General features: G+C 42.7%; 1 protein-coding gene across 2 annotated transcripts in view; it reads left to right on the forward strand.

Moving 5' to 3' along the window:
- The first annotated feature begins 532 nt into the window (after positions 1-532).
- Positions 533-27140, forward strand: part of lmo3 (LIM domain only 3) — a 42083-nt gene continuing 15475 nt past the window's right edge. Inside the window, exons 1-2 of one of the 2 annotated variants that reach the window (XM_061762445.1) lie at positions 533-985; positions 6237-6450. In XM_061762445.1, coding sequence (XP_061618429.1) covers positions 6245-6450 — 206 coding nt within the window. In that variant the 5' untranslated portion in view covers positions 533-985; positions 6237-6244. Of the gene's footprint in view, positions 986-2313; positions 2679-6236; positions 6451-27140 lie in introns of those variants that run through there. The other variant, XM_061762444.1, reaches the window with a different exon arrangement.

Below are 27140 nucleotides of genomic sequence, written 5' to 3' on the forward strand. Positions count from 1 at the left end.
ACACGTGACATTAGCATCTCCCCCGTGATTTCTTGTTTTAGTACAGCGGCTAATTAGACGGGTGATCGGAGTGGCACTGATTGGCATTACAAAAAAAAAAGCTCCGCGATCACTATTTTACTCTTTAGTGCGGCACCCAGCTTCTCCTCTCAAAGTTGCCATCAGAGGAATTATTTAAGATAAAAGACATTATGGAAGTCTCCCTTGACAGATTATCATTACAACCCTTTATGGGATTTTTGGGATTTTTTTTGTAACTTCCTGTGTCACTCACACTGACTCCCAACGGGCAGGGAGACATGGGGGAGTTGTGTGGGGAGGGGGTTAGTGGGGTGAGTGAGTGAACACTGTCAACCGGAGTTAGTCTGGCTTCACTACAAAAGGTTAGCACATCTGACTGTCAATAGTAAAGTCTTGTGGGTGGGTGGGTGGGTGGGAGGAGACATTGGAGGTGAGGTGGTGAAGGTGGGAGGGTGGTTTGGGTGGTGGGGGGTGGGGGTTGAGGGGGCTGCGCTTTGAGAGAAAGAGATACTTTGATATTTCGGAATGTAAGGAGGGTGAATGTGGAGAACTGGAGGTTGGGGATCTAATTACCGGGCCATAATTGGGGGCTGGGGAATAGGGTTGCCGTCCTCTCAACTCGCTGCAGATCAATTATGTTAAGAGAACATCTGTAAGTAGAGCTTAATGAGGTCCATTAGAGCAACATGCGCTGCCTTCCCTAACGGTGCTTGTCAGCTTCTTGGATGAGCTGGAGTGTGCTGCTGACTGGGGACCTGGCGGAGGGGCTTAAATAGGAGAGCGCCGGCTCCACTTGGAGAGAAAAACCAGACGGCGGAAGACCGAGAGGAGAGAGGAGTTAATACGGACACCGGAGAACTTGAGGACATTTCGTTGCGTGACTTTCTATCCCCTGCGCCGATTGGAAGTGACGAAGTTGGACGGGGAAGATTTGGATTTTGGACGCCACTGTCTCCACTTCAAGGTAAGCCTTTAAGTGTGTGTTTTTGGCTGTGCGTAAAATGCGCACAAAGGGGCTGCGAGACGTGTAAGAATCCAAAACGGTGGAGTGTTTTATTTTCATCCGTCCATTCATACGGTGCAGATTCATTTTGGACACCCCGAGTGCTGGTGCATGAGTTTAACTCCCCCCTTTTTAGGCTGTGCGTAAAAACACGCGTAAAGTAATCCCAACAAACTGTCTGTAATGCGTCTAAAAATCTCAAATCTCTTTCTGTGAAAGCCCTCATCCATCCTGCATTCACACTGAGGGGGGAATAATGTGCGGAAAGGCGGGTGCGAGGGCACCGGGGGAGAGAGGCTCCGCGACAAATTGCATGATTACCAAGATAGGCCGCCTTGAAATAATTCAATCCATGACAAAACCTAATTACGACCAGGTAATACCCCTGTCAGCTTTAATGCATCTCATCACTCATAATGGCGCGCGGAGAGCGTTTTATGACCCATCTCATTATCGCCGCCTTTTGAGGCTCCAATCCGAGTGCCATTCTGTCTCCATGCCTGGCAGAATTTCAAAGACAACAACTTAGACGTAGAATATATGAAAAGTTATTCGAGTAGTTTATAGTGACGATTTAAAGTTAACCCCCCCCCCCAAAAAAGTGCCACACAAGCAACTCTTTTGAATGCTGATTAATCCAAAGAAAGTTGCCAGGACTTTAATCACACCACGTTGCAGAGGGAAAACATATGGAACGCAATTTCGTGACACATTTGGAGCTTGGTGACGTTGCCAGGGCGCTTAATCGAGCGTCGAAACGTCGCGAAAAGAAGAAAAGTTAACAAATTGTCGTGCATTTGGTGCAATTGAGTTTATTTCTCCCTTTACGCATCCATTTGGTTCCTCATAACTTTGTTGTTTTTTGTGACGCACGAGTGGAGCAGTCGAGAAGTAAATGATTGGGTTAGGTGTAAAAGTCAACGTGTTGATGGGGGGGGGGGGGGGGGGGGGGGGTCGACTGATGCATATGGAGACGCCGGCCACACACCTCGCGCACTTTGCAGAATTGCGCAGACCGGCGAGCACCTGCAGCCTGGCTGCTGACCCTCTTAAGCATAACTATAAGTGCGTGCAATCAACTTGTTGAGAATGGTGAGTGACTCATTTGGGGTGGCTTGGTTGGATCGGTTTGCGCACGCAAGACGTTCGGGGGGATTTCGTGGCTGCGCCGCGGAGGAGAAGCAGCATCTCTTTGTCGTGCTGTCACTCGCCTCTCTCTCTCTCTCTCCACCTCTCTCTCTCTCTCTCTCTCCACCTCTCTCTCGCTCTTTCTCTCCTCCCTCTCTGCGTGTGTGTGTGTGCGCGTCTGTCTCTCTTACGCACACACACAGCTCCACACTCTGGTGGCAAAAACCTGCGCGCAAACAACACGCTCGACGACCTTTGCTTCAATCCCGCGTTTTGCTGATCGGAACCTCATTTTTTGGGGGTGTTTTTTTTTTTTTTTTTTTTTTCCCCCATCCCTTCTCATCGGCTGGATTGCACAACCCCAAAGCCACCCCCCACCCTCACCCACCGCGCGTTTGTGTGTGTCTGCGCGCGCGCGCGCGTGTGTGTGTGTGTTTATATATAAAACAAAGCCAGCTGCTCGACCGGACCGGGTTGCATGCTGCTGAAGCGGCTCAACAAATGCAGAAAAGGGAGAAAAGTTTCGGTAAGAAGGCTTTTTTGCTGTTGTTGTTGTTGTCCATCGTTTTAATCTCCCCGCGAGGCGTTATAACGTGATAGTCACTATCGAATTAGCTGCACTCCGCTGCCATGGCAACGGTAATTAAAGTGATCGGGTGAAATGTCAGCGAATTGTGGGAGGTTTAGACGTGTGTGTGTGTGTGTGTGTGTGTGTGAGTGGGTGTGGTGGGGGTGGGGGGGGGGGGGGGGGGGGGAATCTGTTCTCCTCCGACGTCCTCCATCCGGTGATGATGCATGTGACCGCGGGGTACGCGCAGTCAGCCCCGGTATGGAGGATACGAGCCAGCATGCAAATAAAACAGATATCATTAAGGCTCCGAGCAGCTGTGATTTCCCCCCCACCTCCTTCCCCCCTCCTTTATGGGAAAATGACGCTTTTGTTCAGCCACCCCCCACCCTCCTCTTCCACCGGCAATCGGAAGAGCCAAGTGGCCGAATTCCTGCCATGCTTCTCCCCTTCTCCTTCTCTGATTGCGGGTGGGGGGGGACTGGCTCCCCCTTTTTCTTCTTCTGGATTCGGTAATGAGCAGCGGGCGACTTTGTAGTGTTAACGAGGCTGCAGGACGGATCAGTGCAGCTGAACAGGAGCGGCGAAGAGGAACCAGGCGGCGAGCAGCAGCAGCAGCAGCCGCGCGCTCCCTAAATCCAGCCAATTAACAAATCAACAGCCGCAACTCGCTGGAACAAATGAGCTGAGCTCTCCGGCGCACGGCAGCCACTGGACGCGCACGCCTTTCAGGCCACCCCCGCCCCAAACACAGAAGTTGGAATCGAAATAGATGAAACCGACTTTTTCTTGCACGTTATTGAGGGCTAAAACGTAGTAAAAATGCACAAATGTGATCTTATAGGCATGGTGCATCGATTTTAGGGCTACAAACAGATGAGCTGGCGTGTTCAAAATGTCAACTTAAGTGTCGATGCAAGTTGTTTAGGGCAGCAAAACAAACGAATTTCAAGATAAATATGACTCGTGGTCATAAATGGTCGTAGAAATGTGCAACAATACCGGACTATAACTGTAAGGTTATTCAAGAATAAAACACAGAAGTGTGGCCTTATTATGTACGGTGCCACCTTATTCAAGGCTGTGCACTTGCTCAAAATATAAACAAAGTGCTATTCAGGTCAAAAACATCCCAGAAGTTTTAGAAAACATGAATATAGCCTTATATATGCATGGTGCATCTTATTGAAGGACAAAAAAACTGTGATGTGGGCATTGAACGTGTTCAAAATGTGTTAAAACAACATTTTACACAAAATGAACTCATTCAAAATGAAAGGACGCTGTACTTGCGTGTGATCAAGGGGTTTACTGATGCCAAAGTTTGCCAAATAGGATTGCATTTAACTGGCCTAATCTCTAAGGATAATGTAATTACACCTTCAAGCAGGGCCCAAAAATAATACCGAAGTTTTTGTGCTGGACCATAATACACACATAGGTTCTCTGTCTGTAAGGAAGCTGTAGGTGCGCCTCATTCAAAGCCTGAAATGCAGAAATAGATGTAACATGTAAGGAGGAAGATGTCAGGAAACTGTATGGGCCAGAGATGAAGAAGCTTGACTACAACTAGAAAACATGGGCTCATTCTAAATGTAATTGGATTGTTGAGGTGCATGTTGTTGTTGTTGTCTTAAAGCACAGGAATTGTAAAATTTAAAAAAACAATGAAACACTGTCCGAGTTTTAATGTAATTTAATTACAGTATATGTGTAATGTGGGTCAATCAAAGCTGTACGTAGAGTTTGAATAGAAATAGATCAAATGTCCTGTTTGGATTACTGTAGAAAACATACAATGAATACAAATATATAAAATTTGGACCTGTGGAAAGTTTCCATTGTTGAAGAAACAAAGTTTGTGGCTGTTTTCTAAATGTACACTCATTATTTCATGTTGTCTGGAGCAAGTATTGCACAGTTGAAGGAAAAAGACGACTGATGATTCCAAACTAAACTGAGTAGTAGTGCGTGTGTGTGGTGAATGGTGGACAAAGAGGGAACGGGGGTACGCCTCTCCTCAGGGAATTGTGGGAGAATACTAATTTCAGCCTGCTGCCCCCCGCCCCTCCCCACCTCTTCTTTAAGTCCCCCAGTGGACCAACAAAGGCTCTCCCCAGTCAGCTCAGGCCAAACAAAGCTTCTCGTCTGGCGCCACGCCCCTTTAAATGCAGAGGAGGTCAACGCATTTAAAAACAGTAAAAAAAAAATTCCAAAAAGTGCTGTCTTTGTGCCTGTGTGGGCTGCTGTTTTGTTGTGACCCCCCCTCACCCCCCAGCCCCAATCCGTCAAAACACACTTCATTGATAAATACTTATTACATATTTCTTAAAAGTTGGGACAATCTTAACATTCCGTGACGACGCAGAGTAGCATTTATAATGGCCATCCTCCAGATTAACATCACTTTAACATTTGTTTTTAGCTGCCTTGGCACTTTTTTTTCAATCTCTTCACGAGCAACAGAAAGTGGGTTTGACATTTCAGGAGTTTTACTTTACTCTTCTTTCAGTGTTTGATTCCACAGTAAGAGATTTGTTTTTTGACATTTACAAAGAGGACACACACACTCCAATTTACGCATCTTTTCATATCGGTGTGATTGTATGTTCATTGTTGTATGTTGCGCTTAAAAAAAACTTCAAAGCGGCGTCGTGTTGATGTTTTTTCCGTCTTTGTCAGGCGACGATTTTTGCTTTGCGCTTTTTATCAGGCAAGAAAAACACATTTGGTAATCTAAAGGGATTTTTTTCCATTTAAAACAAAACGTCATATTTGTTATATTTATATATTTATTGTATTTGCTAATTTGATATACAAGAAACTACCGCACCCGAGAAAACCCACCAATCGGAGAAAGCTTGACTTATCAGGTGACAATCATTTGTCGTGGGCACACCCCTGCGGCCTCACCTTAACCTTTGACCTTGTCGCCCGAGAAAAACATCTCATTTGTAATGCAGTAAACGAAAATAAAGTAAAACTACTCAGCATTTGAGTCATTAGCTGTCATACAAATATGAAAATAAGTGTATCGCTGTATACAAAAACTAACTTAGGTTCATTGAAGACTAAATTGTCCTAAGGTCTGAATGGGAATGCGTGATTGCCTAAATGTGCCCTGTGATTGGTTGACAACCAGTCCAGGGTGTCTTGCCAATAGTCAGCTAGGATAGTTTTCAGCTCAGTCGCCATGACAAGCACTCTAGAAAATGGATGGATGAAAAATCATCTCCTTAGTCGGCATGCATGCATTATTTCGCTGTTCTGTGGCTTGTATTTCATCTTGCATAGTCTATGCATGTAAAAGCAGGTTAGGTAATGTAACATATTATGGGACAGATGAGACTTGATTCTTAAAAAAAATGTATTTTCATAAGTTCAATAAAGTCTTAAACTGTCATGATTATGCCAGGTACATTTTTAACGGAGGTCTTATATAACCTAGACTTTGACTCTAATATTATAATACATTTGATTGTGCATCTGAATCCCCTCCATCTGACATTGTCGCAGGTATACAAATGCTTTCCGTCCAGCCGGACACGAAGCCAAAAGGCTGTGCCGGCTGCAACCGGAAGATCAAGGACCGCTACCTGCTGAAGGCCCTCGATAAGTACTGGCACGAAGACTGCCTCAAGTGCGCCTGCTGCGACTGCAGGCTGGGCGAGGTGGGCTCCACGCTCTACACCAAAGCCAACCTCATCCTCTGCCGGAGAGACTACTTACGGTAAGAGATGTTTTTTATTATTATTTTTTTTTTCCTGAGCGTTGAACAAACATTCGGCATGATCCAAGGAGAGCATTTTCTCTTCAAATCAATTTTGAAAAGAATTTTAAGAGGTCAGGTTACATGCGGTTGGAAGAGAATTACATTTTTAACATGTCCTTCTTCGGTTTTCATTTGCTTTGTGGGTCTCAAGCTTTTTGCACCAAGAACCACCTAAAAAATACTTGGATTTTAAAATCAAAAATTAAACATAATATCTAATATTATAAGCCACTACAACATGATGCAAAAGTATTGTACAGCAAAGTTAAATACAACTGAACTGTCCTGAGATGACGATTCTTTCACTTACCACGAGAGGGATCCCGGGTACTACTATAGGCTTTTCTTTATACAAGCGCTTATGTATTTAGACATGTCGCTGCTCATCGATTGGCCGATCAATTTATACTATAAGCTAGTTGACCAATTCTAGATCAAAGAAGACAATTGTCCAATTAGTTGTCTTTCATAGAGTACTAAAACTAGAGTCTAAAGTCCGGTACGTCTGATGCATACTCGAGTTCGGTACACTTCACCCTGTGCTGGCACACTTGGAAAACTCCACAGCATGCCCATGAGCAGGAATCTCGGCCAAGTCCGGCACGTGTCAAATGGTAGCGCGCCACAACAGTTCATCCATCCATCCATTCATTTTCTGAGCCGCTTATCCTCACAAGGGTCGCGGGCGTGCTGGAGCCTATGCCTGCTACCATCGGGCAGGAGGCGGGGTACACCCTGAACTGGTTGCCAGCCAATCGCAGGGCACACATAAACAAACAACCATTCGCACTCACATTCACATCTAGGGGCAATTTAGAGACTTCAATTAACCTACCATGCATGTTTTTGGGATGTGGGAGGAAACCGGAGTGCCCACGCAACATGCAAACTCCACACAGGCGGGGCCGGGGATTGAAACCCGCCCCACCGTGCCTCCACAACAGTTCAGTTGTATTACCTTGTTGTTGTTATTATACATTTGCATTTCATTTTTACAGTCCACTCAAGTCAAAATAAATGTCTTGTAAATTTGACACACCACAGAGATGAGTGTCAGGAACAACCCTGCCAAATCGGAATCGGTAAGTATACTAAATGAGGCTTCAAAATAGTGAAAATTGAATTTGTTTTCTCCGCTCTGAAATGCCGTGGGCGTGTCCGCAGAATGTGTGAAAGAACGCCCCGCAGAAAAATGGACACTCGAAATTGAACCTGAAATGGTGAAAAACTGTCGAACGCTATACAGCTGCTCCACAATTGAGTATTACATGTTCATGTTTTCTGCCGCTGGCTTAAAATTTCAGGCCTTTTCCCAACGTTTTCCATCAACTTCCCCACATGACCACAGGCCAACTGGAGAGCTGTTTAGTGGTCTTAGCGTTGTCGTAAAAAAGTATACGCTGGTTGTGCGTAGTTTCCCAAGGTATGTGGCCAATTCCAACAAGTTATTCTTTCATCTTCAAGGTGACTGAATTGATTGGATGGCGACATCTTGCCAACACGCACACTGCCGGCTAATGAGTGGCAAACCCAGCACTCCCCATCTGATCTGCGGCGCAACACAAGAAGTCAGGCTCCATCACCGAGGCAATCAATGGCCGCGATATTACATGAACGCCGCAATTTTACACTTTCCATCACTTGCCGAGGACATCGCATTGACTCGGCCTAACCTTGCTTTAAAATTGAATGATTTACGTTATCAGGACTTGCGACAGATTCATGACCCCCGCAACCACACACACACGGTCGCTCTCGTAAAAAAGCGCTTTCAGTATATTATTTTGACTTGTGTTTATCTTGTTGTGTCAGCCTGGGGTTAGAAGCAAGGGGAGGGGGGAGAGAAAAAAAAATCACGATTTCAGACTCTGTCCATTTTTATATTTTGACACCAGTGCTCCTGTTCTATTTAGCAGGTTGCGATGCTATTCAGCTTGACATAACAAGGGTTAATAGAATTCTTCATGGGTCTAAAACCAGCAGAGAAGTAATAATCCCCCTCAAATGAAAAGAAAGAAACAGTGGGAATAATACTTAAGGCTTCAGCAGTCCCCTGGTGTGATTGAATATGATGCACAGCGAGGAATGCAAACAAAAATTACAGCTATTATCTCCTAAAGCTTGAGTTGTACTTTGCTCCCTATGAATATGGAGAATAACGCATCCATAAACGATCCCTTCACAGCTTTTCCGTCGGTGATTCCAGGTAATAGCGGCACTTTGTTTATGCTGATGCGCTATTTTCGCGGTGTGGAAAAGGCCAGACGAGGCGGGACGCTAACAGCTAACGCATTGCCGCTTGAAAATGAAGCTCCGTCGGGAGGCCAGGAGTGGTGGGCCGCATGGGGAAAAAAAAGCTGTTGGGCATCAGTTAATGGAAAATTGTAAATTCCGAGCGTTCATTTTAAAGACGGCACCAGGAGAACACTTTATTTATTTATCTATGTATTCGTGCATTTTTTTTTCACGCCCAATTTCCAATTTTCCTCGACAGTGGTTTTACTAAGATTGTGAACGCAAGCAAATGCGCACACCAGTCAACACAGCTGGATTTATTCAAGTTTTTGGAAAGCAGAGAGATAACCAAATGTAGAACATGGTTTACTGTAATATTTTTCTTTTATGCCTCTCCTTCATAATCAATCACATTCTTGTAAACGCAGAAGAAAAAGTACAACATATCTTTAAAAAAAAATTTTTTTTTTTTTTTTTTTATATCTCACATCGAGCTTATTATGCATTTGTATGTCGGCGTCAAGGCGTGACTGTGACATCACGTCAACCTTTATCACCGCCGAGTGACAGGCAATGAAGAGAAAAAAAGCTTAGCCTGTCTCAAAGCCATCTCTTCTCCTCGGAAATCTCATTTAGATACATTCCCGCTCGTGAACATGTGTCATCGCTTTAATAAGAAAAGGGATATTCCGTTCGCTGTGGCGTGTGATTACTCACAAACGTAGTTTTCCGAGTGCAAACACGTTTGAATTAGTGTTGAAGGTTTTCGAGTCAAAGCAATAGACCCCCCGCCCCCATCTTCAGGGGATATAAAAAGTCTACACACCTCTATTCAAACGCCAGGTTTTTGTGATATAAAGAAATGCAACAGAGATAAATCACTTTCCAATTTCCACATTCAAGCTCATGTTAAATGGGAGTCAGCACGCACCTGCCACTACTTAAAGTTCCTCTAATTTAACCCAAATAAACATTTGTTTTGCTTTCTAGCAGAAGCCTGAAGAATTTTTGCTATCACGTAATGGTATTTGAAACTGTTCATAATTCTCTCCACCTTATACAGCTGAAGAAAAACGGCATGTAAAGTTATGTTTGACATTCGAAATAACAGTCAGTGTTGGCACAAAACCTTCAAGCTTCTGCTCGAAGGCAAAAAAACTAAATACAAATGTTATGAAAGCAGGTGTGTGCTGACTCCCATTTAACATGAGTTTGAATGTGATTGGTTAATTCTGAAAACAGCCACATCCGCAGTTATAAGGGTGCTTACACATGTGCAATCTAATTATCTGGGTTTTTTTGTTTTTACTTCCCCTCTTAAAGATTTTATTTTTCAATTGAGTTGTACAGATTATCGGTCAAATGAATGGTGGAAAAAGTTTTGAAATGCTATATATTGGTCCAATTTTTTTATATAACAAAAACCTGGCTTTTGAACAGGGGTGTGGCAGACTTTATATTTCCACTCTATCACATTTTCAGGTTATTTTAACATTTTGAACGGAAGGTGCACAATTGTATGTATTTTCCCTAAAAGCAGAATAGATACTCAATAGGATATCACCAGTGAGTATTATTTTGAAACTCAGTATATACTGCATTTACTCTATACTGTGAAAAGTAATTTTTGTTGTGAAAGTTCATGTGATGGCATTAGATCTGCGATGTTGTGATACCATTCACCTTAAAGTGTCATCAATAACTGTTTTCCTCCATCTGTATCTATCTATTAGTTCAGTCTAATATTCTTTTTACACTTTTTTGGGGACCGGGGGATTAAAAAGGGTAGCCATCTGTGTTTTGACGAATGCGTCTCTGCAAAAGGTCACGGTGCCCGCTGCGCCCACGAATGCCACCAGTATTACTTACGCCGTCCTTGCGCCGCGGCCACATTTAGATAAAAGCAGCTGTGGTTTGAATTTGACGTAATCAATTAGGATGTCAAAAAAACAAACAAAAAAAAAAACTCCCCGACGTGACAGCGCCATCCTCGGAAACTTAAAATATTTTCTTTGCACTGGAAAAGCAAAGGGAGCCTTCAATTTGTCGAGCACTTTGAACACTTTAGCAGCAGAATTTTGTCAGGAAAGCTTCATTCAGGCTCCAGATTGAATCCTATCTTGGCTGCTTGTTATTACAATGGAGCACTCAGCATGCACAAAAGGTTTCGCCCGCTCAAGCTTTTAATGGGGACTTCGAGGTGGAGAATGCAGCACTCAGGCTGTCAGCCTCGCCACTCCACCATCTTTAGCCTTCATCTTTTTCACCCCTCCGCGTAGGCCCTCCATCACAAGTCTCGGCCCTCTTGGCCTTCTTTGATGCCCGCTAATCAGACTCTCCATCGCTTTAGCAGCACTGTAGATGATAGCTGATTCTAATTACACGCAAGGACGGGGGAAACTTTGTTTGAAGTCTTTTGTGTGCATCTCTGCTTGGCTTGCTTTACCTTTAAACCCCCCCCCCCCCCCCCCCCCCCACCCTTCATCCCCCCTGAGACCCCTCTGTACGAGGCTAGACATACATGCAGCGGCCTCAGCGCTACAAGGTGAACTGTTCCCCGGCACGTGTTATTATTAATAACTGCCAGAGAGAGGGGTCAGCGAAGACAACTCCTTGAAAAAGAACCCCAGGCCGGGCAAGTAGGCCGCAGCTGGGTGTGTTAAAACAACCCCCCCCCCCCCCCCCCCCCCCCTTGGAGCCTCGCTGCTTAAAGCAAGAATAATGCATGGGGGACAGCAAGGAGAGCCTGCGCAGTCTCACTTTCGGGCTGTGAAAAATGAAGATGTCACCACCTGGTGCTTTTAAGCAAACCTGCCCCGTGACTTTCGGAAGCCTTTTTTTAAGATATTTTCTTGGTACTTCTGCTTTGTTGCTTAACAAGGGGGAACTGATTTCATTCTCTCTCAAGGAGTGAAATCACAATCAATACACATAAAGCAACCAATGATATAACGGACAGTGACTGAATTTATATTCCGGATTGTCACAAAACTACAAGGCCATCAGCGCCTGACCGATATGGATCTTTTGAGACAAATGTCGATTCCGATATTTGGCAGAATAAAATTCCGATAACTGATTAATCGGACGATTAATTTAAAAAATATGTAATGAATAAAATAACTTATTTTTGGGTCCCTTAAAGTTTACGACAATAAAGATAGGAATTAAAGGCAAAACATTTGACTGTTTTACAATATTTTGTCCTTTAGTCTTTGTTCAACTTTGTAATAGAGAGACAAATTGGCAAAAATCGGTCATTGTAATTTGTTAATGTGTAAAAAAAAAACGTCGATTTGAAAATGCCTGATACCGATTAATCGGTTGGACCCTAGTAATAGTAGCATCAAAGGGAATTACTGAAGTAGCAACCAATGACTGGTGCTGTGTGCAATGATTGACAAGTAGAGCCCCCAATGACTTGTAAAGAGAAAATACGATGCTGGTCACTCCAAGCTAACTTTCTTGATGGCAGTATTCAAATAGACAATGTGTGTGGAGCCAGTGGAAGCAGCCCACATAAAAATTAGAGCAATGCTAATCACAGACACATTATGGGATATCTCTTGTTAGCGGAATTCATGAGGGTTTATAACCATTTTCGCGGCGCCGCATAATTAGCTAGTCTCTTTGAGATTACACTGGAAATAATTAAGGTTGTGAAAGCATGGACGAACTGTAAATAGTACAATGGGAATCGCTGCTTCCACGCTGACGGCCTCAATTCTTTGCCCGGTGGATTAAATACGAATTTTAAGGTCACGGCACATAAATGTTTAAGATATTAATCGATCCTGGACACGGTTGTTGCGAAATTATGAGATGCATACAACTTCCATTGGCGTTCCTGCAGCATTTTGTAGCGAATCAAGGTCAATCAAGGTTTGCATGTCAGGGACAGAATGTAGTAAAACGGCAATTACAGCTATTAGCTTTATGTCTTAATGGCTCAGTGTAAAAGGCCTAAAAGCGCTCCTGTGTTTGTGTTCGGGATTTGAAAGGTACCCGAGATGCTGCTGGAGTGATTCCTCCCACACATCTTGAGAGGAGAATCTAACTGTGTGGGCTGGGAAAGTGAGAGGAGACATCTGAAAGACAGTTGAAGGGGGGGGGGGGGGGGGGGGGGGGAATCATTTATAGTTAATCGAAATGATGCAGTTCTCTAAGAGAAGCCCTTTCTGGTTTTAGCTTTGTCTACTTTACCTACCTTATAATCAAATGTTCTACAATGGCAGGAGGAAGTCAAAATAGCCCTGAATGTGGGCAAATTCTAAACTGTCACTAAGTTCGGACTTGCCTGTATACTCCACAAATCCATAAACGCTCACTTAAAAGTTACTAATATAGCAGCGGTTCACTGTTCTCTCAATTATTTAATTCACTAGAGGAAATATTGAGGGAACAGTGCATCGATTTTAAAAACAATGACATTCAGTTTCCCTATTCGAGTGACAGTTGCGACCAGTTGCACGTCGAACCAGCTGCCAGAAATGTTAATTCGGTGGATATTTTGCTGACTGGCATCCTGATCCCGCTTATTTGCCAGAACACTGACATTGGGATCGACCACAAATGCGCCATTTTAAACTTTGTGTGCCTTTGACTGTTGAGTTGGAAGAGCAGAATGTGGCTCATTTCAACTGTCCTGTTCCAAGTAACAAACCCTTGTATGTTTGTGATCACAGGGGCACTTCTGTTTAGTATACTCGGCAGAAGGCTCCCCCTACTGTTATGGAATGTAATTTCATTCTAAACCACGCCGCAGACAGCAATGAACCTACGTTCTAAACACTAACGTATGTGTTCATTTCTTCTCGGCTGAAGTTTCTTTGCTACTTTTTTCCCCCTTGTGATCCTTCTGTTGCGTATTAGACAGCGAGATGATTACTCACCGGTGAATAGACAGCTCACTCTCGCCGAACACGCTGTTTACTGTAATGGTTCGCTTGTGCCGCCCGCGCCTTTATGTGTTGTTGTTATTGTTGCTCTATTGATTTCCCACCGTCACATATTCTTGGTGGACTTATGTAATTCTCCAAGGTTTTTCCTTTTTTTTTTTGTTTTGTTTTCCCCCCTCGCTCACATCTTCAAGTTGGCATGTTCCCACTCACCGTCTCACCGCATCTATCGTGGGCTTTTGCGCGGCGATGACACCGACACAAACTCCAGGCTGATGGTTATATCGTCAGAACTGTGGTGAATATTATGTAAAGTATTCAAGTAAATAGAACAGACGTGGGTACCATGAGTCATATTATGCTGAAGAAAAGTGTATATGGTGATTGCTTGCGCGCAGCTGTATGAAAGAAACAGATTGTTGTTTTAATCGCAGCCCATATATAAGAAGCGATTAATCTCAATAGAAAAGGCTGCCCAACGACAACATAAATTGATGAAGCAGCATGTGGCCAATTAGTTTATTTTGCACACTTTGTTTCAAATCGTAAACAATTGAGCCACCGTGAACTAGAGTGGGCTAACTCAATTTGTGTCATTCTCTGAACCTCACTTCCAGGATGTTTTCGCGTGAGACGCCTGGTTTCATGGTTGCAGCAATCTTGAAAGTGCGAGTTGGCCCAGTTGTTGCACAATCAAGAAAAGTGCTCAGTGCAATAACGGCCAAATTTGAACTATACCTTGCTTTACATCAGTACCTTTTCTCTAGTTATTGCTACACTAAGCTTAAAAATGACAAATGGAGTTAGCCCAATTTAGTTCTCAGTGGCGCAACTGTAAGTTTTGGACTAATTGTCTGGCTTTGTTTAGAATTTGTATATCTTAAATGTTCCCAATTTTCTATCTGATAATCATTATTTTATTAGATACAGCTCTGAAAAAAAATTAAGAGACCACTGCCAAATGATCAGTTTCTGTGATTTTGGCATTTACATTATATATACTGTATGTTAGAGTGAAATTGTTTTTTTTTATTCTTTAGAATACTGACAGCAACTCTTCAAATTTTTATTTTGTGTATTATTTGCAGAAAATTGGTAAAAATTCTCTTAATTTTTTTTCCAGAAGCTATATGGGTAATATTCATCCATCCATCCATTTTCTTTCATTTCCTCTGGAGCCAATCCCAGCTGACTTTGGCCAAGATGCGGGGAACACGCCGCAGTACTCGGCAGTATATTGCAGGACACGTGTTGAAAAACAACCTTTCCCTCTTACATTCTAACCTATGGAAAATGTTTGTCCTCAATTAACCTTACATATTTTTGGAACATGGGAGGAAACCCACCAGGATTTGAAGACAGAACCCCTTGACTGTAGACCTGCTAGCCACCGTGTTCCCTTCAGTGCAATATACCTTTATTAAATATAAACATACATTTTCACAGTTGTGTTCAGGCGCTCCTTCAACCTGCATAGTGGTAATTACAGTAGGATTATATGGAAGGCTTTGTTAAAGTTTTTACAAAAGTGTGCCAAATGAACAAATACAATAGCGGCGTTTTCCGCAGAGTCGCTATGAGACCCTGTGCCACCCTCAGGGCCTTTTGATACACAGCCACAGCTCTGTTTCATCAGCGGGCTTATCTAATTCTCTGTCCCAAACACATCAACCCGGGTAATGAAAAATTCATTGAGTCAGTTACTTTGTGCAATTGAACACATCCATCATCTTGTGTTACTTTGTAATATAGTAAATCATGCGGCCGTCCCAATCATGAACCCTCTCTGACCGAGCAGACCTCTCCGTAATGAATATTGACTCCCATTGTGTTAAATTCATTCAAGCAAATCAAGTTTTTAAACACTCAAAGCCCGCCATGTCCCACTTTGGTCTTTCAAGGTTTTTCATTAAACATGGGAGAAGTTGATTACCTGATAAGTGAACTCGGCTAAATTTGAACTTTCCTCCACAGCGGCAACTCGTGCGGATTCCTCCTTCCAGATTAACCTTTATGGCCCTAATAAATGGTCTATATTCACATCAAAGGGATGAGAAGATGGCGCAAGGCCTTCTGGGAAAGGGGGACATAGGCCCACTGAAAGCATTCGAGCTGAGCTCCCCTTCTCATTGAACAGTAATCTTCGCTGTCCACTCCAAAATTATGCCCCCCTTTGTCTTTTTAATTAAACTCAAGTGCAGTCAGGCGGCTATTTGACCTCTGCTGGCCCCTCTTTACTGGCAGTGCCGCAGGTCATTTCCATGCATATATTAATATCCCGATTCCTTTTGGGCTAGGCTTCACAGATTAAGTGGAGTTTTAAGTCTCGCCTACTTCCCATTTTTTGACTCTGTTACACCGCGAGTTCGTTGATAGAGAGGAAAAACAATGTCTAAGGTTTTTTTTGTCAAAAAAAAAAAATATATATATATACGGTAAGAATCATAGATACCAGTTTCTGTTTAAATAACACCAGAGATTGTGGGAGATTTATGTACTGAAAAAAAAGGTTTGGGTCAAGTCCAGTACATATATTTATCAGTGTGCTCTGATATTTTTCGGGGACGAGCAAGCAGTCCTATGCCAAATAAATCACAATTTTGAGTGACTTCCTATACTCAGAAACTCACCACATTTCGCATTTGTGTAATATTTGCGTGGGCCTGTTCGTCACTGTATGAAGCTTTAATTACAATATTAATATTATTGGAATATACTGTAGATACATGGACGTGCAGAAAACACTTTGTGTGTTGGTTTTCTTTTCAATGAATTCAGACTATATAACCTGTAGGGCAGCATAGTAGACTAGTGGTTAGCATGTCTGTTTCACAGACAGGGGCAGAGCTACGGGGTGGCCATAGACTGACAGTCAGCCACCCCATTTCCCAGGTTTGGGGTTTGAATTTCAACTAGGGCTACCTGTATGGAGATTGCATGTTCTCCCCTTGTACTCTGGCACATGTTGGCTTAATTAAACACTAAGATACATGTCTCTGTGGCAAGCAGTACAAATGTGTTGGGAACACAGGCAGTTCTCGGGGTGTGACCACTGTCCCATACAAATTCAAATACACGTGACTGGTCCTCTTTTACAGTTTGGAGATTCTCACCATTACCCTTCAAAGACCAACAGGTGGAATGTGGCGGGACACAGACAGTTCTCTGGACTTTTTTAAGCTCCCTCTTGAACACTGTTATCGCTGTCCCATAAAATAAACCACATTTGTGGCATGTACGGTTTCAGTTTCAAGATTCCCACCATTTTCTTTGCTTTAACACACACAGGTGAATCTAAAGTCCATTTTAGAAGACAGTGGCCAAATTTGACCCAGAACAGCCTCAGTGTGTACAAGTAGCTGATGAATCCCATCCTCCTTAAAAGAAACCCACCAAGATCAGGGTCTCCTGTTCCAAACCATACTATAGCGAACTGAACTGTCCCGCTTGGTGGAAATTGGACATACAGTCTGCAGTCACTGGCCTCAAGCCTTGCCGCAAACACAGCGCCACCACATATTTGGCGACTCTCTCTGTTTCACCAGCGTGTGAGAAGATGATAACAGGCTTGCTGTTTACCTCTCACGATGTGCAGCATTCCCTCCCGCCTCCCTCCCCACAAGTTTTGGCATACGCTGCTCTTATTTTGTTTCATGGCCGTGTGTTTTGGAAGCTTCCGCAATATGCCCCCACGCTGTCCTATCCCGTTCGAAAAAAACGGATGTCTCTCCTGTGAACTTGCACTATGGAAGCTCAATAGTTGCGAATGACAAAAGCAGATGTGCAGCTGCTGTTGCAGATGAAGCTAGACGAGAGGATGGCATTGTGCCCGCTACAGATGGCATCGTAAAAATGGAAGGCTCTTTGTATGCATTTGATACAGGTTATAAGTGTAGGTACCAGCTCAGTATGACCCAGTTGAGACCGTAGCACTGGTCTGGGAACTGGTGCAGGGCTCCTGTGATGATGTCCAGACACAAATATTCAACCAAAATGTTCAACCAAATCATATAAGTTTGTGTAACTTAAGTCCACTAACTTAACTCATTCACTCAAAAGCCCATTCTCAGTCTTGTTTTTGTGGTTGTATAGTTTGAGGTGATAAACCCGTGTTTTGGTGAAACCAACCCATGTTCTACTGCTGATGACTAAAGAACGGAAAAAGCGAGAAACAAACTTTTCTTATGGTGAAAGAAGAGAGTCCGGTTTTTGTTAGTTTTGTGTCTTGAACGATCAGTCAAAATGTTGTAAAATGGGTGGCAATATGGGGAACTCGGCTTTGTAAACTGCTGGCAGTGAACGAGTTAATTACGCTGCATCTCTTCCATTAGACCTCAGTGCTGCATCATACTACACTGAAGGCGCACAACTCTAAATTCAGACTTGCGTGCATACGGTAAAAACAAACGATTGCTTAAAAATCTGCGATGTAGCGAACGATGAACCGCAATATCTGCTTTCATAACCAAAAGATATCAATTTTCTTTTACCCCGACTTTCCTTATCTTTTTTATTTAATTTGTAAAAATGTTTGCATGTCCATTCTGACAGCCGTGCTGGTGTCAGAGGTGATGTTTCACATTAGGAAGGTCACCTAGACTCGAAGTCTCGTATTGTTAGCGGAAGTGTGCGAGCAGGAGTCAAGCCCCATTATTGAAGTGTGGGAGCGGTGGAACCTGATCCGCGAGTCAGTCGGTTCGGGTATGCTAGCAATTAGTGTGGTAATGTGCGTCGACACAGGTGTGTGTGTGTGTGTGTGTGTGTGCGCGAGCGTGTGCGTGTGTGTGTGTATGTGTGTGGACGTGGCGAGGCCTTGTGCGCCACCCCTGGTTAATGAGGCCTTTATGGAGATGAAGTAGGGGTGTAGGCAGAGGAAGACACCGAGACGAGCGCTAGCCGCGGTGATCGTAGCTGGTTATTAAAACAGCACGTGGGTGAAAGTGTGGAGATGGGGGCAGAATGGTGGAAAACAGCATTGCAAATTGCTGATTGGTTGGTGTCAGCCCCACTTACAGGGGTTATTTGAATGGTTTAGGCAGGGCTGTGAGACTTGTGCTGAACCCCTGAGCGACTTCTCAATTAGTGGGCGGCCTAGCGGAACTGCCAGACACTATTGTGCATCCCCCAATGCCCAACCCTCATCCCGCTACAGCCTTCCAAGCCGCATGTTTGCCAGATCTAGTGATCAGGCACTTGGTAAGTTATTCTACGCTGACTTGTTGGGAAGACGTCTTATCGGGCCATTTTTGTTTTCATCGTGGCGGCTTTGAAGATGCAATATGATGCTTTTTTTATGTTGCTCTTTCTTCCATGATAACGCTGCTCTCCGGATTGCATTCGCGTGAGGCTTTGTAAAACCTGAATACCGCAGATAACGCACTCCACAATGGAGAAGTCCGCCTTGCTTAACCGAGTCGAGCCGGTCCCCGTTGCCGCGCTACGCTTGTGTGAAATGAGATGTAAATGTGGCAATTTTAACAGGCTGATTTATTCATGAGGATGCCAAAAGAAAGACAAGAATGCTAATGCTACACACTGCTTTGCCCTTGGCTGGGCCACATTGACAAACAAGTCACTCAACAAAGGAATTAACAACTTCATTAGGTCACCTGACAACATTGGCATGTTACGTCACTCGATAGAAGACCTATCTATTACCGCAGATGTTGCTGAATGCGTATTTGTTGAGTTGATATAACACTGTCAACATGATCCGGGTTTAATCTGGAAATGTTTGCCCAGGCAAACGGTGAAAATGAAAAGCCGGGAATAACTCGCGTGAAAATAATTCAAAGACTCATTATTGGTATCCAATGTTTATTGGTTTTGGGGGGTTTGAAGGAATCAATATGGTGCTGAGGTCATGTCTGCCGCTTGTATATGGGTTGTGTTTGGGGCTGCAGAGCGGCTACCGCTGCATTGATTGCACCCTATGCCAGTTTTTCCGGCCGCTTTTAATCTGCGTAATGGTAAATAGGCAATCAGAGGGATGCGCAGCAGTGTTCAAATGTCGGTGTTGTGATTTCTCAGCCACCCCCGGTGAAGACTTGATCAGTGGGGGAGACAGACAGGAGTTGCAATGCTCAGAGATGGAGTGAGCTGAAGAAACCTTTCAATGAACATGAACCAGCCATGATCACTGTTTAATTTGTTTATTGCAAATAGATTGTGAATGGTTGTTTATCTACTGTATATATGCCCTGCGATTGATTGGTGACTAGTTCACAGTGTTGCGGTTTATCTCTTTCAGGAAGCTATCCGGACCTCTAGTTCTGGTAAAACCTAGTCCTCGTCTTCTTATTCTCAACTAAAACAAGCCCGTAACAGTCAGGAAATCATACATTTATTGGCTGTTTTTTTTCGGGGGGGGGGGGGGTAATTTTATTTATTTATTTATTTTGGGGGAAGAGCATGTCTAGTTCTGATAAAACTGCTACAGCATACAATACCTTGCGAGCTTATCACTCGTTCTTATTATTATGCAGCTTCTTGTATTTTAGTATACATGTGATTAGGGATACCGGTGCTGATACTGTACATCCGTACTCATAAAAATGCACCAATGATACACAACGATACTACTTTACCAGCCTGAAATATAGTTTCCGGGTACAAGCCATGCCAGCCGTGTGGGGTTACTTCAAGTTAAACACCTTCAACTGGCTGCAAATCCACAATCCTACTTATGTTTCTGTACTTCACCAGACTCTAGGTTGTTCTTCATCTCATCTACAGTATGTACTTCTTTTACAAAGTGCCCCAGGGCGTTCAGACTGAGATTCCATGTCACTGAAATTCCCTTGTGTTACAGGCTACAGCTATGTGAAAGTTGTGGCAAGACTGTTTGAAAAACATGCAATTGGGTGTTAAAATGTCAGTAGTGACAACTTGTTACTCGAAAGAGTTTTATGATTGAATGAAACTTGTCTTTTTCAAAAGAAGTTTGTTTTTGAACAATATTTGGTTAAAATAAAACATTTTAATGGCATTATCAAGTAGGGATACTCAGTATTGGCGAGTACGGACATGTAAGTACTTGTACTCGTACTTGGTGCATCCCTGCATAGTATTGATTGTCATTTTTTGATTGGCCATGTGTTTTGCTACTTGAAGCATACCTAATTCTGTACTCCTGTATTCTCTTTGGGAAAAGAAATGCATAGAAAGTCATTGTCAAGGAATTCACACAAAAGCACAATTTGCCCTTCACTTTTCCAAAAGGACAAGCGCTTATCCTCGCATAAACAATAAAAGGCCGGTCTACCTCAGTCCTCTCGAGAGCCCGCCAGACTTTAATGGTTTCACATATTTCGGCTTTTGTATGATCTCATTAATTTAATTGGCATTGCACCGTGTCCGTTCATTAGCAACATCGCCTTTTGTTTCGCAGCTTGGCTGGCTTTCACAAATTGTTGCCTTATCGGGATGTTTTTCCGTGAAATAATAAGCGATTACGCCAAGGAAAGGTGGAAAGGTGTGCGGTGGGGCAGCCGTAATGCTTCACTGTCACATTACGGTAAATAACATTACTGTATGAGTCACTAAAACGTATCTGTCAATGTCATCATGACCATTGCGATGACTTTGACACTTCACTTTGTACAGCCCTTTTCCTACTTAAGTCTTACCCAAAGGTTTATGTGTTGCGTATTTAAATTTTTTAGCGGATTTTGTTTTGGCTTCTGTTTTTCTCGCGATGCTTCTGTTTTTCTCGCGATGCTTCTTTCAAATTACGTACTGTAAAATGAGTACATTTGTATGAACATCGTGGAAAAAGGTTGACCTTTTTGACAGACCATTCTCGGATACTTCCCCCCCTGGAGAGTGGCTGATGGGATGATAACAAAATTGAATGAACGCAAAGAGATTGTCATGGACAGCTATGACAATCCGATTGAAGGGAGCAGTGGGAATATTTATGTATTCTAATGCACGTTAACATTTGAACAAGGTGTCAATCAGTCATCAGTGCCATAAAGTGCCAGAAAGTTCTTATGCACCCTTATTATTTTTACAAATAATATTCCGACCATTTCTTTTAGTTTCAAGCCTATTTTACAAGACAAATGAAAATGTACAGATTTCCTCTGCTGTTTCTGCCTCACCATTTTAATGAGATGCTTTCTAGATTTTAAACTCTGGCAAAGTACTCTTTAAATGTTGTAGCTTTACAGCTTGGCTTCCATTAACCCCTCCCCTACATCGCCACTCACTTCACACCCCAAGCAATTACCTCGCCAATAATGCACCAAGCTCACAAAATGCGGCAATGTGAATTTCCTGTAATTACTCCGGGCTTTTCACGTGAAATCTGAAAGTGCTGAGAGGTCAAACTGGGCGCCGGTGGTTGTGTCTGAAGGAGGGTCACGCATACACACATTGGAGGGCCCTGTGTTCACTCCCGTTTAATTGTCCCGATGAGTAGGGGGCTTACGTTTTGTTTAGCAGAGGTCAAGAGTGGCTCCTTTGTTTTGGTTCCCAAAAGCACGGAAGGAATGCCATCTGATGGAATAAAATGACGGGCCCTCAATGGCAATATCATTTAGTGTGCGTTTGAAGTGCAGCCGTAATTAATTTGAGGGGAAAGCCCTTAGGGAACTCTTTGTCGTTTGCAATTTTCCATTAAAGCAGTTGCCCCACTGAAAAGCTGCACTCAAGTCAATTTGTTAACATAAAGTGTTGCCATGAATCGGCATGCTAACGTATCTTCGTGGCTGACCAGTTCTGTCTGCACCGAAGCATTACAGCAATCCATAGTTAACAAAACAGGCTTAATCAAATGTATCTAACTTAACTATTTTCACTCGGTTATTCTTTAAAAATCATCCAGACTTTCCATCTTGTGGCGACATACTGCCGCACGACTCCCGCAAAGTGAAGGAAGAGGCAGAGTTTTAAAACACTTTTGAGAGAGTTCAAGAGAGTTAATAATTTATTCTCAAGCTATTTTCAACACTTTAAATTGGTTAATAAACCCTCATATAAATTATATATATATATACATATATATATTTATTTATTTATTTTTATAATTTTTTCAATATTCTATTTTCAAGACCTTTGTGAATAGATGCAGTGCCGTTTTTCTCTTCAAAACTCTAAATCCGAACCTGCCATAGAATCTTGCCACTTTCTTTGCATCTTTTGCCTCCGTGTGGGCCCCGTCGCCGATATTTCCAATTGGAATAAAATGCTTAGTTGTTCAGTCCCCTGGATGCATTATTCTTTTGGATCATCCCCTCCAGTGGAGATTAGTTAAATTAGCTGTGAAGAGCAATGACTCATGGGACTGTGCATGTTTGGTGCAGATAATTGCGGGGCTTGTGTGTGCCACTATCTGGCACCCGGCGTGGTATAGCAGGTGGGCTGGCGCTGGGAGAATGCCTATCGAACGACACATCTGGACAAAATCTTTTATTTGGTGGTCCTCAAAATGGACCCGGGAAGAGGCTTTGCCAAAAAAAAAAATTCCGTTTGATTTGAGCTTACTTGTTTGCCCTTTGGACTACTATTGCTAGGAGTTGTTTTCAAACAATAGCGCTCATGTGTATACAATAATATGGGTTAACCTAAAGAAGGGCTTGTGTTGAATCAATTTTATTGATTCAATCGAGTTTATTTGTCACAATGATTTATTTTTTTTGTTAGTTTTTTTTTTTTTGCAGCTTCAGTAGTTCGAAGCGTGTCCCCGTTGATGTGCACTGCTTGCACTAACAACATGGCTGCGAACAGAGCTAGTTTACAAAAGCACAGACAGTGCTGACAAATTAGCCACTTGCTGGCGTTGCTAGAGCTAGCGACCTTTCCGCCGCCTCTTGCAACTGTATTCAAAAAAGCGATTTGAGACTTTAATTGCTAGAATAACTTCAATTGTGAACATTGTGAAGACTGGGTCCCCATGTATACATTGCAATTTATCGACATATCGTACATTTTTGACCCGAGTTATGTGGTTCCATGCCGCAAATGTTTTATAGATTTTGCCGGGGTCGCCTCACTTGTACAACTCTGAGAGACCGTAAGAGAACTAAAAGGAGTGTGATGTTACGCTTCAACAACAGATTTATGACTATTATTATTATTAGCTAAATAGCTTCCTTACCTATGTCATTTGTTATTTTCAGGAAAAAAGAAAAAAATAATCGATTTAATCTTTCTGGATTATCATGACCTGAATGAATGAGAACTGACACTTGACATGAAGAAGAAAAAATTCAGCAGGCACCTTGCTGTTTTATTGATATCACAGTAAGTTAATAATTTCTTAGGAAATTGGGCTATTAGGCTAACGATAGGTCCATGTTTTGACTAAAGGGAAATTTGTTTTGTTTTTAGGTTCTATTATTATAATATCTATTATTAGCAGTGGTATCTTATTTTAACACTTGCGTGACAAGCGTTATGGTTCCTCTGCAACACAGTTTGCGTTACGCCTAAGACTGACTCCTTTAAAAATGTGCAAATAAAAACAAATACTTTAACAGTGATTCAATAGTGTATTGCGCTTAAGATAAATAAAAATTGTACCTAAATAAAAGTTGAGAACAAATAGTTCTTATATGCAGATGTTCATCCATCCATCCATCTTCAATACCACTTATCCTCTATGTAGACATATTGTCAAATAGACTCATAGGCATATATTCTTTATCCTCTGCGAAGAGCAACTCCTACTATTACTGCTGCTTACTGAGGAGCTGTGACTATCTCCAATATATCAATTTTGTACAGCCACCATGTTGTCACCAGAAGGAGAAGCAAGCAAACAATGTGGCACAAACTCTTTCATATTTTACATTCTATTGAATTAAGTGATTACTCATTACTGTATTTTCTTTGTATGAATTCCTATCTCAAGGCACCACTGTACTTAGCCTCTACCACATTTGGAAACAATGAAACTCACTATGAATACTTGCTCAAAGTAACAAAGAACATGACCTTGCACCTATGGCTTATCTTTTCCAAGTTGCTTAATGTAGAAAAGCAGATGTTGTTAAACCTCTCGGCAGAGGTTATATGGGAGCTAATTAGGTGGCGCTCTGTGGCGTCTCACTGAGCTGACAGTTACTGGGGGAACGTTTGCCTTGTATACCCTGCAGTCTCCCGGAAAGCGGGCCATAATTCATCATTAGGATATCAGAGTCCAGGTGCAGATGAGAACTGATAGAGGCTGGCAGCCAGGCAAGTCGGGGCACTCGAGGAAGAAAATCTTATCCCGCGGACAATTCCCAGGTCACGGCCACGGTAATTGAAATAATTTTGCCCCGAAACGTTGTTTAATCACTGACAATCACACATGCTGGGGGTATTAAATTGAGGAACGCGAGAGTCTGATTACATCTGCCACCTTTAACTGTCTCCCCTCCCCTTCCTATCCACCCTGTCGTAACTTTCTTTCCTTTGCGGCTATATTATAAAACCGGGAACCGTGCTATCATTGGAATTCATTCGACAAACTTCCCGTCAGTAAATTCGTAGTTACGGACTGGCCGCATCAGCAAATGGACTAAGCGCAATCCCATTAAAGAAAAAAAATAAAGAAAAAATCCATGTTGAGATGCAACAAATCATTTGTCTGTTATTAACCCTGAGCCTGTAATTATGCAGATTACCATAGATTTTCCTTGGGTGCCTGGAAGTGAGATCCCGGGGTTGTTCGCGGCGTGGCAGGCGGACGAGGGAATGGCCATGCATTACTGAACTTGCCACATTCATCATGTTGACTGATGGCACAGAGAGTCGGTCCCTGGGTCCCAGTGGTTAATGTAGTGGGTAATTAACTGTCATTTGCCTAGTAATAGGCCGATGATCAATGGTTTGTGAGGAAACAAATTCTAATCCGGCAGCTGATGAATGCATGCCGAGGCCGGGGCAATTGAAGTGGTGGGAGGGATGGGAAAGATGGAGATCAGGGGGAGGAGTAAGAAGAGGAACGCTGCAGCTGGAATTTTAAATGGGTACTGGAACTCAACCCCTCATAATAATTCTAATAATAATAGTAATATTAATAATAATAATGTCCCAGGAAGCATATGAGTGGCCAGGTTTACTTTACAAAATAATTTGCAAGTAATTGTCATTTGTTCAATTTGCTTACATTATGCTACATTCAAAGGTTCCAGGCGTTCTCCAGCCTGATACAATCTGCAATATTCAGAAAAATTTCAAAATAAACATGCAGTAACAACATAATTGAATGCAGTTTAAAGAATGAAACTGTTTCCCCCCTGCTTTTTGCTTCAGTTCAATGGACATGGTGCTGCTCCTTCTGGTGTGTGTGCCATGGCAGAGACAGACAGACTGACTCAGTGAGCTGCAGTGATATTTGTCGTTTATCTCAAAGGATTAAGAATATCTGCGAATATGATTATAGTGTTTGTCTATGTGTGTTCCTCTGCTGTTTGTGTTTAAATAACCATTGCTTAAAGGGTCATAACTCTGCAACACTGATGCTATTCGTTAGCGTATCTACAACCTTTTGCATTGTTTGTTACCATTAAGCTAAACAGGGTTTATTAAGGCAAAGCCATCTCCTGCAGTTGTTTTATATCAAAGTTATTTTTTGTGTGCTATACTTGTGAAGTGAGTCGTGTTGAATTCACTGCCACCATACAGTGCTTGCATCTTGATTTCTTTATTTATTTTTTTGCTTGCAATTCAAAGCAAAAAAATTAAAAACTTGAAGTTGAGTCACTCGTGTCACAAGTTCCCACTGTATGTTTATTTTTGCTGTTTTGCTCTGTACATTATTACCTCTGCCAAGTAATGCATAGCAAACGCGAGGGGTATTGTTTTCACCCCCCTTTAGGTTGGGTTACGTGCGTTCTCTTTTGCTTATTTCATAACCCCATTTGGAGTTGGCAGAGCACATTTCTATATTTTCCCCGAATGAATATACTTTGTTTGACACGTAACAATTTCAACTCTTTTGTTTGGTAGGAAAGTTTTGCGTCGATATGCAGACATCAATCTTTTTACCTTGTTGTCTAGGTTGTAAAAGGTAGAACTTTTGTGTCTTGTGTTGAGTCCAATACAGAAATATATTCCAGCGTAAGGTACTATACGTCACTTACAGCACTCCAGTAATGAGCTGGGAGTCATTTTATTTTTGACACATTTAGTTCGCCAAAGCTGAAACAATCCATTTAGCCTGACACCACTTGTGCATTTGCGAAAGGAGACAAGTGCCTCGCAGACTCCGATCGGGTTTTGGGGTCCACTGGGCTAAAGCCTTGTGGAATAATTTAATTGGTATATGTTTTTTTTTTTTGTTGGTTTTTTTTCGCCTCTCTCTCGCCACTCATCAAATAGGTACCACTGAGCCGTACCGGGCTCTAATTCACAGTGAACGCCTTCTGACCGACAATACAAGGTATTGAGCACTGACTGCATCAATACCCTTTCAAATTCAGATTTGCGCAAGGCATGAATTTTAATTTCTCCAACCGCTTTAAATATACATGCTGTCTTGTCAGCCGTGGATATTAAGTGCATGTCAATCCTGCTGTTTTA

This window comes from Phyllopteryx taeniolatus, chromosome 22 (assembly GCF_024500385.1).
Source record: "Phyllopteryx taeniolatus isolate TA_2022b chromosome 22, UOR_Ptae_1.2, whole genome shotgun sequence".
Classification (NCBI taxonomy): domain Eukaryota; kingdom Metazoa; phylum Chordata; class Actinopteri; order Syngnathiformes; family Syngnathidae; genus Phyllopteryx; species Phyllopteryx taeniolatus.